Source organism: Eurypyga helias, unplaced genomic scaffold, assembly GCF_000690775.1.
Source record: "Eurypyga helias isolate BGI_N326 unplaced genomic scaffold, ASM69077v1 scaffold51047, whole genome shotgun sequence".
In the NCBI taxonomy this organism is placed as follows: Eukaryota; Metazoa; Chordata; class Aves; order Eurypygiformes; family Eurypygidae; genus Eurypyga; species Eurypyga helias.
This window is the reverse complement of record NW_010260784.1, coordinates 9520-21382: the sequence shown is the minus strand read 5'-3', so window position 1 is coordinate 21382 and position 11863 is coordinate 9520. Positions and strand designations below refer to the sequence as shown.

At 38.9% G+C, this 11863-nt stretch overlaps 1 protein-coding gene across 1 annotated transcript in view; it reads left to right on the top strand.

Moving 5' to 3' along the window:
* HEPACAM2 (HEPACAM family member 2) overlaps positions 1-11863 on the top strand; it is a 17945-nt gene that overhangs the window by 1336 nt on the left and 4746 nt on the right. Inside the window, exons 2-4 of the mRNA XM_010155130.1 lie at positions 3213-3563; positions 4673-4957; positions 10843-11139. Coding sequence (XP_010153432.1) covers positions 3213-3563; positions 4673-4957; positions 10843-11139 — 933 coding nt within the window. The remainder of the gene's footprint in view (positions 1-3212; positions 3564-4672; positions 4958-10842; positions 11140-11863) is intronic.

Genomic DNA, 11863 nt, shown 5'->3' with positions numbered 1-11863 from the left:
AGTATGCCTGAGTCTCTCCCAATATAAATGAGGGTATAGGAATTGCAGATTCCCTGGTCTGGTTTATCTGTGGGGTTTTTTCATAAATTTGCAAAAAAAGCATAAAAACTATTATCACTGATCTCATGACATTTTACATGAAGTTTGGGTTTTCTGGAGGGCTGAAGAGCTAAATGAACACTGGTGAAAAGCAGTTGAGAATCCAAACTCCCTTTGACAAGGAGATGTGCATGTCAAATTCAGAGAATGATAAAACGTCGCTAAGCAGGTTTTAGTTTATACAGTAAACTCAAAAATTATGTCACAGTTTTCTATTTAAACGAAGGCTGCAGCCCTTGTTTTATGTCAACAACAATTCTGTTGTGCTTGCTAATACTGGTGATAGCAAAATGAGATGGAAGCCAAGCACAGATCACTGAGCTCCAAGGGGAGGTCGTCCTGGTACAACCCATATGATCCTTATACACAAACTATTTTGTGGGGGATTTCACTGAGGAATTACGCTCTTTTTCTCTTTTTCAAATGGACAACAGCAGTTTAAATCCATTTGTATTGTAAGGTTCACAGGGAGGAAATTCACCTCTGAGAAATGTTGCAACCACCAACAACACTCGTCTCCCATTAACCAGAGAGTGCCAAGTCCCTAAGAGTTCTGCAGCTTTTGAAAAGAGTACAAGAACAGGCTGCAAATATTATTAAAAAGAGGTGAGGGAGGAGGCTTCAATTTGATGTGCTTCAGCCATTTCAGGGTTTTGATCTAGAAGAAGTTAAGTATGTAAACATCTCTGTCCTGTCTATCCCCCAATTAAACCCCTCCATATTTTTTCTACACTCTTCCTCCTTTTTTGTCCCATTCCCCTCCCATCTCAGCTGTACCCTGACCGTGCTTTCCACATCAGTGTCCATGCAACCTGATGTCCTCTGCCAAATTCCTCTTTAGCCCCTGAAATGTGGGTTTGCCAGTCTTCTGTCAAAGGATTTCACTGTCTTTATACACATCACCTCTACAGTGTTCTGCCACATTTTCCTTTGGTTTCCCTGCCATACCCTCAGGAACGCTGTCAGTTGTCTTCTCTAGCTGAGTGTAGTATTGCTCAGCTTTATGAAAAGTGAAGCCAGCCACAAAATTACTTTTTTGGGGGGTAGACTTTGTATTGAATATAAAACTTGTTAGTTCCTGAATGGACAGAATATGACCGGAGATTTCTTAGCAATAGGGTTTTTTCCTGAAATACAGTTAGTATCTCACAAATGGTTTTGTGGGTGCCTTCAGCAGCATGGACAACATCATTGGCTACCCACGAGCCAATCCCTTTCCGTGGCATCTCTGCTTGGCTACTTTTCACACCCTTACAGAATACTTCTAACATTAATTGCTGGCATTATATATTACCAGGCTGCATCTGTTACCCTCACTCCCTTTTTGTGTCCCTACCCTGATACCCAGCAACAGTTTTCTTTGCAATTAGCTCAAGTGGCAAACAGGTGTGCAGTTAAATTTGAAGATCCTAACCCAAAAGACATAGAGAGATATCATGTTATGCTACTGAATTGATACTTTTATCTCTTCCTGCTATATAACCTAGGAAATTAGACTGTTATAGGTTAATTAACCTTCAACAATTTCTTTTTGTCAAAGAAAAATCATATGAAGTAGGAAATTTAAGAAAAAAGTTATCTCTGCATTTATGTGCTATCTTTCGTAGCACCTTTACATATTTTTCACACACAGCTCCCTCTGGCCTGCCTTTCCAGGTAGAGGGTATATGAACTTCAGTTGGGGAATTACTTTTTTGTTACAGGTATTTGGAAGCGTGCCAAGAATCACAAAGTCAGAGAATTCCAGGTTGGAAGGGACCTCAAGGGTCATCTGGTCCAACAAAAGATGTTCAGTAGCAGGAAAAAAATAGATGGTTTATTGTGAAAGCATTGCATGTTGCTCTGGGCAGTGCATTCTCTTGGTTCCCAGTGTGTTCTTATGCATTGGTAGACAGATTACTTAAATAAGGGGGTTTACATGTTCTTACTAATAAGAGGTGGCTTTATCCTACAGTTTTGACTTAGTGCTTGCAGCGTGCTTTCCAGCAATACTGAGCACTCAAAGCTGAGCAATGAAACCTGCCACTGAAGTCAATAAGAGTTGCATCTTGAACATCCTAGAATCTGTTTATATGTATTTTGAAAAATCTAGTCCTTAATATTTCAAATTGATCATCCAAAAAGAGTGGATATTTTTGCTATTAATCTTATCTGGGCTGAAATTCCTCATCTGTAAACTCATATCATTTATAATGGTGTTGTGAAATCAATTCATTAATGTCAACGCTTTACACCATTGCTGGACTTGTGAGTGCTGTGGAAAAGTTTATGTGGAAATCGATCACTCAGTCCTAAGAGTTAAGTTTTAATAATGTCCTATAAATCTATCTCAGACTGACACAATGAAAAATGATTCAAAAATAATACATGGGAAAGTCAATGATTCACTGAGAATTGACCTTTTTGAACCCTAATGGATGTAGGATTCTTGAAGAATGGGATTAATCATGTAGCTGAAAATTTTGCTTTTATGCATATCAACAGTAAAACTTAATTCTGCTCTTTCCTAAAATTGGAAAATTTGACTTTTGCAAGCTTAGTAATGTTTCTTGAATTTAGTCTTACATGTATAGAGCAGTCCACAATGATAACTATGTATCAATCAGATAAATTCATGGAAGTGCTGCTTGTTAGATTTGCAGTCAGTTTCTCATCATAACAGGCAAAGTAACACCAACAAATGTCTCCCTAGCTAAACCAACCTGGAAAAAAAATCCTAAATAATTGAGTTTGCAATCCAAGACTGTTAGACAGTGTAAGACTTAGAAATTGGGATTATATTAAAGGGAAAATATTTTAAACATTACGGTAAATGTACATTTTCTTATTTTTGTCAAACTTTCAACAGTAAAAGATCCTCTGCCCAGAAATTGCAAATATCCTTCCTTTGGCTTTTCATATACTGTAAAGCTGGAGCTCTGTAGCTACATCTAAATTCACTGAGGTTGATGAGTGTTTGTTCCTTTCTTGAAATCTGAGTCATAACCATACGGAAAAGTATAAGCTTTAACCTTGAGAGATTTTTCTTTGTGAGAATTTCTCATTCGAGTTTTCCAGGGTTTCCATTTGTGTTTTGTGTTTGTTTATTTGTTTGCTCTTTCATTTTTATGCAGGTATTTGTTCTGCCTTAAAGTTAACAGTACCATCTCATACCATCCATGGTATTGAGGGGCAACCACTCCTTCTTACTGTTGACTACAATTTCAATGCTACAGCTTCTGAAATCCAGATAATTTGGCTTTTTGAAAGACCTCAAAGTAATCCAAAATACTTGCTTGGCTCTGTAAATCAAACAGTAGTTCCGGACTTGGAATACCAGCACAAGTTTACGCTCATACCTCCAAACGCATCTTTGATGATCAATCCATTGCATATCAGCGATGAGGGCAATTATATTGTAAAAGTCAATGTCCGTGGAAATGGGACAATCGCTGCCAGTCAAAAGATTCATGTAGCTGTTGATGGTAAGTTATCAAAATATACTATCTTCATTCTGAAAATAAAATTGCAATAGTTTTGAAGTAGTGGTTCTTAGTATCCAGTTAGTGTAGTGTATAATTCAATGCAGCCATGCATTAATAAATACTAACAAGTTATGTTGTTTTCTACTGCTACTGGAGGGTATGCTAAAATATGTCATCTTTAAACAAAATTAATATATTGACTAAGGTTTCTGCATCATAAGTAAGAAATAGAAGAGGTATAGAAACCAGTAATTCATGTGAAATTAGACAAACTTCTAAAAAATAAGGTTTCATAAGCCTTTGCTGTGCTGTCAATCATGAGGATGTCAATCAGGAGACTTTCAAATAGTCTTTTTCCCTGAACAATTGACTTTTACCTTCTGCAACTATCAAAAAGAAGTCATTGACTTTTGCCAGTGACCTTGTGTCTGTAAAAGAAGCCCAGAGCTAAGTTCCTAAAACACTGAGGTTCCTTCTTTGTACTCTGCTCCTTGTAGTGGGGATAGGAAACAAAAAAGGGGAACTAGAAAAGAATGACCTAGAAGAATGACAAGAGGCTACTGTAATTTATGGACTGTACAGAGGGAGCCCTGTAACCATTGGGCTTGGAATAATGAAAATACTGACATCTTGACATTGCCAAAGCTGCAGCTGCCACTTAACTCCCATACCCACCCCGATTTGCAGTCATCCTCACAACCGGATCGACAGTGTGTTTCCACGGTGCCTGGTATCGGCAAAGCTGTGGCAGCTGTATTGAGGAAGTTGCACACTGTGGGCAAAGTTGTGCTTTGCATTCTTCATTTCTCTGGCCATAAGGCATTGCTTGTGAGGCAGGAGCTGGAGACCATGGTATACCTGACTGCAGCCATTGTCCTATTACCAGTAATATAAACAGTCTAGTTTTATTTAAGTACTAGATCAATTCTTATGGTCACCAGCTGAGAATATGGCCTTCTTTTTTTCAACCTTTAACGACACTTAATAAATAGAATTTGAAATCCCAGCACATTCCAGAGAGAATGTTGAATGCCATTTGTATCATCTTGACAATGAAGACTGTAATGTACTGCCTCGTCACTTTTACAACTCTTCTCTTTATTTTACAGTTCCCGTCACAAAGCCAATTGTACATACTGAGCCATCATCAGGGGTAGTGGAGTATGTAGGGAATATTACCTTAAAATGTACTGTGGGTAAAGGTACAAGGCTAGTTTACCAGTGGATGAAAAATGGGAAGCCTCTCCATGTCGGCCCTAATTACACCTTTACATCAAACAATGCTACACTTCTAATTGTTCCTGTTGTAAAAGAAGACATTGGGAATTACAGCTGTCTGGTATCTAACCCTGTCAGTGCAATGGAAAGTGAGATAATTGCACCAACCATATATTGTGAGTATATGAAATATTCATAATTGCCTTTGTATAAATGATCTGGCTGGAAAGCATGCCTCTAACTATGAAACAGGCAGAAAACAGTTGAGGAGCTTGCCTTCAAAATGAGCCACTCTAACTTACAACAGTATAATAAAAAGTTACTTGGTGTTATGTAGTTGTGAAGGTAATTTTGAACTGCAGAATTCAAATAAGAACTCCAAGAATTCTACAGTACAGGCATCTTCAGATCTGGAGGAGATGTGACTCAAAGGGAAAATAATCAGATTGGTATACATGAAAATATTGGTAAAAAAGGAGACAGCAAAGAGTATCAAGAAGCTAAGTACCAGAAGTACCAGGCTGAAGGACTGATATTAGTGGTTTTCCTCAAGATCATTTTGAATCCAGTCCTGTTTAATACTTCCATTAATTATGTCAGCATAAAGATTGGGAGTATCTCAATGAAGTTCATCTGTGACATTAAACTCAGTCAGCGGGCGTGAGTGATTGAGCTATCACAACATGTCTGTGAACTGGCAGTGTGATTCAGGCATGAGAAAGACATATGTAATTCTTGGGTGTGTTGGCAAAGTATTTCCAACATGGAAATAAAGGGAACACTAAGAGCATACAGAAGGTAAGACAATATGTAGAATATTGTGTGCAGTCCCTGCACATCCCAGAGCACCAATCTCAAACTGGAAAGAAACAGGACAGAAAGGAATGGAAAAGAGTCTCAGAGAACTCAGTCTGTCTTAGAAAAATCAGACCTGAAAGGTATGTTTGCTTTTCACATCAAATGGGAAACACGAGGGAGCAAGAAGGGTTGCATCAAGACCAGTGTTGGCAGAAGAATAAACCATAAGCTCACCATATATTTTGACTGGAAATGAAAGTACCTGAGAAAATTAACTATGAACATAGACTGAGTTAATGAATGAAATAAGTTAGTGGAAACAAAAGATTGGCTTAATCAGCATTCAACAATCATACTTTAAATCTTAGAAAGGGCACTCTCGTTTTGTTCCTTATCCCTTCTGTAATGTCAGCTCTGGGTGCCTCCAAGATTTGTTAAGTAGCCCGTGCTGTGTATGTGACCTTGCTATGTTCTAATCATGTCCTCAGGGGTCAAACTGTCCTCGGAAGGAGAACTGAAATCAGACAGGTCAGGACATACTTTGCCACCAGCCCTGTTCAGATATAACCAGTTTACCCAATGGCACAGTGTAGATGGCACAGCGCAAGGACTGGAACTGGATTCCTGTCCATCTGAGGGCTGATGCTCACTCCTGTTTTTGCCAGGCTCTGTCATGTGGCAGCTGGTAGACAGCCCATGCCCTAGACTTGTTATGATTGCACTACCAGCATATCCAGAACTTACACCTCTTCCTATCTCAGATTTTCCTCCTTCTCCTTTCATCTCTGATTATCCATTCTGCTACTTACTTATTTTTAATTATGACTTGGAAGAACTGGGTAAGGGAGCATCTTGCATCTAAGGTGGGGGGGAGGCGGTGGGGTGGGGAGTGGTCTGTACACTGCACCAGGAGAAGAGAAAAAGACTGCCTAAGTTAGCAAAGACTAACAAGGACATTGTTAGACAAGAGCTGATCCTGTATGTGCAGCTTACAAAATTGACAGCAATGCAGACATGAAGATGAAGGAGCTCCTGCAGAGAGTCCTAATCAAGGCAGATGTGAATTGAGCTTCCGTCATATTAGACAGGAATCATGATATAATGCTCTACAAGGAAATAGCCAGCACTGATGGAGTTTTAACTCATCGTTACTGTCATTAAAAAAAAAAAAAAAATCCTCATATTCTTTCATCAAGGTAGCACAATTTTAAATGCCTGCTTTTGTATAGTCACAATCTCAGCTCACGTGAGTGCTTGAAGCGCTAAGAATGGGAGCTGGATATGTATGAAAGCACTGCCTCGACGGCTTTTCTCTCTTTAATGAGCTATGAATGGGCTTTATACACCTCTCTACACAGAATACCTACACAAAACTTGGGAACACTGTATCCAGCACAACCTGACAGTCTTCTTACAATGCAGTAAACTCAGGTCAGTCTAGAAAAATATCTGCCACTCTTGCTAACTTTCGTTTGTGGCACAGCCCGTTCGGCATTACATTTCCAACCTGTCACGCACAGGACTGGCTCCCGAGCATTTCCTGCACTGACGGGCGCCTGGGACACTTGCACTGCCAAGTCATTGCCCTTCGGTCTCAGCTCCAGTACTCCTTCTTCCCTGCTCGCTCACTAAACTGCCTGTATTTTCTGTCAAATTTGAAAGTTCTAAACTGAACTAAACTATTTTTGACCTATTCTTTAGCAGAACTTTAAAATCTCAGTTACTTCAGAGCCCACGTTTCTGGAACCTTTTGCTGTTTGAATGATTTTGATATACAGCTCAAAAGGTCTGTATATCAAAAACTTGGAGATCCAGTTTTTCTCCATGTGTGGAAATATTGTTTTAAGTATTTGCATTTTCAGAATGTATTTTTTATTTCATCAGAACTGAGGGTTTGCTTTGTGCATAATCTAAAATCTGAAAAAAATACGAAGAGGAAACAACGCAATGCCGAAAGGCTGCAATACTTGCACTACTATCCCTATGCAAGTTAGTGATGGGAGTGTAGGTCTTACTTCCTGAGCTATACGAAGTCACATAATTCGGACCAACTGCTGCCTGCAGGGGTAGTTTGTAGCTCCCAGCTGTTAATACCAATCCAAAACAGGCCCTAGGATCTCTATGTGCCATATGTCTGCTGCTGGGGAGTTACTGGGTGTGATAAAAAAAGGTCTCACACAGTAAATACCTGCCATCTGCTTGGAAACTGTAACAGTCTCGTGGTGATAGGAGCAATTGGAAATATTCCCACAGAGCAGTAAATTGTTACTAAGAACAGGTGATTTATTATTTTACAAGTCATTTAGTTAATTGGCTTTACTGAGACAAGAGGTGAATTTCTGTTGAGAGCGATACTGGAAAGGAGAAGTAGAGCTGAGGGATCCATGAAGGCTGTCATTGAGTTTCTTTTACTGAGAATCAAAAGTGCTTTGTTTTGTTCTTCATTTCCCATTATTGTTATTATTCCAATTCTTCATTAGCTATGATGATCTTGCACCCCAGAACATGGCTATTGCAGTAGCATGACCCGGAAATTAATTATTTCAAGACTGAAAGAAGCTTCTGTCATGGAGGCTGCAGCAGAAACTGCTGTACTGTGGTGATGGAGTTGAATTCAACAAATTAAGTGGGATGTCCTTCCTTTGGACTTCCCAAATGTATTTAATCCTAGAGAGGAAATGGTTAATTGCTTTTCAGAATCCTCCTTGAAACTGTGTATATCCCTCAACTTCCTAGTGCTTAGGGAACACAATGATGTACACAATGCCCAGGAGAGGCAAAGGTCAGATCCAGACGAAGCAGAAGGCCTACCCAATGCTTGTGTTGGCTTCATCAAGGAATGCCACTTCTCAGAGCTTGCAGAGATTTCACTGTTTCATAAGAAAACCCTTGTTTTTGTAGAACATACTTCCCCAGCCATTGTGGGTCAGTGTTTTTATAATGGTTTCTTTTGATTTGCTGCTTTCATACCAAAGTGTGGGTATGTTGTTAGTGTTGTCTATTTATGCTACAGTGTTATGATACTGATAAAAAAGCAGAACTTAGTTCTGATTCTCTTGCAGACTGTATCAAACCTCCCACTATAGTGAGGGTGCACAGAGACCAGTCCCAGTCAGCTATTCCTACCATTGATCTCTGTTTACATATATCAAAGGTTATATTATCAGTGAAAATAAAAGCTAGTTCTTCTAAGAAAGAATCAAATAGGAGGAACCAAATTGCTCTAAAAAGTAAAAAAGTGTGTTCCTGCCTATAAATAGTGCAGGAGGGGTTTTGCTTTCACTTATGAAAAAGTTGAAGTTCAGTACTTCCTTCTCCTTTCCTATCTGAAAAAAGGGAAGTAAATACTTCTAAGAGACAAATCCCAGTGAGAGGCTGCTAGGAGGGCTCCCTGTCCACAGATACCAGCAGCCCAAGTCAGGTCAGCCAAGCCAAAGTAGTGGTGACAGGCCTGCAGTTCCCAGAAATGCTTATCACAGGGTCAGCCGGCTGGCTCTTGGATACAATAAAACAAATGACTTGGGAATTGCAGAGTCTGTGAAGAAGTAGCCCATCATCTAGAATTTTTAAAATGTCTTAATTCTTCAAAGTGGCCACTACGATGTAGGGGGAAGTAGTGTTAATTCGTGCTCAAGTGAATCTGTATTGCATTGTTGGGTCTTCCTTAAAATGAGACCACATAAGGCTTACCACTAAGAAATAAGTAAAGAAAATAACAAAGTTGACGAGTTTACGTTGTGAAATATGGACATTTGGTTAAAAGTGGACTAAACTGAGCTCATGGTGTGATAGTGTACATTCTCTTGTCTAAGCCTTCAACTGTAGAGAAAAAAAAAACAAACACAAAGTGGCCTGGTTTGTGCTGCTGCTGTTTGCGTATACATTCTTGAAAAACAAATCAGTTTCAGAAGACAGACAATAAATAGAAGTGTGCATGTTAGAGGAAGGTCTAACGTCAGCTAGAATTTCCTGATGAGAAATAAAGAGTCTGAAGCGTAACAGCGTGTCACTTCATGTAGCAGAGAATTTCACATTCAAACCCAACTACATTATCTTAATGCTTCCAGACAACCATAGGAAGGTGGAAATACTACCTGACTGCGCTGTCTATAATGAGCATCATATTGACTTATTTGTCTTTTTTTGCTCTGCCATTCTGCTTGAGGAACTTGACAACAGCTTTACTGAACTTCAGGGATCCTACCAAAAAGACATCTTGTGCTCGTTCTGCACAACTTCTTCTTTTGCCTTCTGTCAATATTGTGTTTGTGCATTTTTGATTATGCATGTGAGCCCACAGGGAATTATCAACATTAAAATGATTTGTTCTTTTGACTAGAAGAAGTAACTTAATAAGACATATTTTGCTTATTATATTCTTTACATTAATTTCTGTACTTAGATCCTTGTACAAATAGATTTTAACATGTAAACATCAAAAAAATGCTGATCTGAAATGATCTATTAAAAATAACATGGGGAATACTCTAATCGCACTTAAACCTATTGTTTCCCTTCCCATTTTCCTATGAAGATTACCCTAAAAATACTTACCTGCTCAATTTTCTGAGTATTGAACACATGACTATTGGATAATATACACCTCTTCTAATTATATTCAGAATCATAGATTTCTTTAGGCACAAGGGCTTACTCTTGAAAGAAACCTACATGTTGAACTAGGAGAAGCCTACTGAAATGGGGGAAGGTTAAAGTTTATTTTAGCAGCCATCTATGTAGAACTTCTGAAGTTATCTAAGGCACACCCCACTCTATATCATACCTGTAGGATAGTTCCCAAAACAAATATTATACTGCAAAGTATTACAGTGAATATTTATATATTTTAAGGCCAGTTTGTTCACTTTTAAATATGCAGGTAAATGTCTTACGCCAATAAGTTTGGCACGTAAGTAGAAAGGGTCAGGTACGCTGGTGAAGATGACCAGGTCCTTTACTTCACAACTTTCCCGATTTTCTTTCCGTTTTCATTGTTTGTATCATGCTGAACAAGGCACACACCTCTGCTGTTTCCCTAAACAGCAATTAGATCAGTATTAAGTTGTACAGTCTGAGATAAACCTAGTGCAGATCAAGTTTTGAACTGAAAGCCTGTTAATTGTAATTATTGAATCTAATGCCAGCCATTCTACAGGCTATTCTAATTTAAAAATTCTAAACATAGAGCTATGCTTCTATTTAAAGTTTAATTACAAAGTTTGATTTTAATTTTTCCACTGTGTTTTATTTTTTTTCAATACAGATGGACCTTATGAACTTAGAGTTAAATCAGATAAAGGTCTGAATATAGGGGCAGTGTTTACAGTTGACATGGGGGAAGTTATACTGTTCGACTGCTCAGCAGATTCAAATCCACCAAATACTTATTCTTGGATTGAAAGGGCTGACAATACCACTCATGTAATCAAACACGGACCCCACCTGGAAGTTGTATCTGATAAAGTGGCCCAGAAGACAATAGATTACATGTGCTGTGCTTTCAACAACGTGACGGGAAAACGAGATGAAACTCACTTCACAGTCGTCGTTACTTCTGTAGGTAAGAACATTAATTCATTGCTGTACCTGTCATGTCTAAGCAGACTGTCAACCCCAGAAAAAGGAAAGAATTCCTTGTGAGAGGATTTATATATCCTCTAAAGGTGAGGTGAGGTAGTTGCTAATCATGTAGTAAAAGAGATTTGGGCCATTCAGTGGGATCCAGGTTTTGCTTGCAGTGTCACACACCTTGGGATGAGACCCACTAAGATACTCAAGGTCTGTGGGAGTTAGGCACAACAACATTTGGCCATTTCAAACTTTATCCCTTGAGCAGAAAAACTTCCTTGGTAGGCAAACCTCATCATGACCAGGTAACATGGCAGAATTCTATGTCTCTTCCTCTGTTTCTTACTTTTTGCCTTTAAAAATTATAAAGAATCATGGAGAGAATGATGCAGAAATCTGCTGAATGTCAAGGTGGGCCTTACCTCCCCAGGGCAGATTTTGTCCAAGGCTCACTGTCCCACAGCAATCAGGAGCTGGGAGCCCTGGGGCTACCAGGTGATCATCGGTACATAGGATAGTTTCAAGCACACATTCCTGACTAAAATAACCAGGCAAGGACTCACAGCAATGAAGGTCTTTAATATTTTTCCAGTGTGGTCATGTGTTATAAGAACCTTAGTTGAGTGTGTGATAATAATGCAAGCTGTGATGATGAATGGTTTTACAATCTGCATGTAAAAATTATTTCACAGTCATTATTCATGAAACTGTGGAGT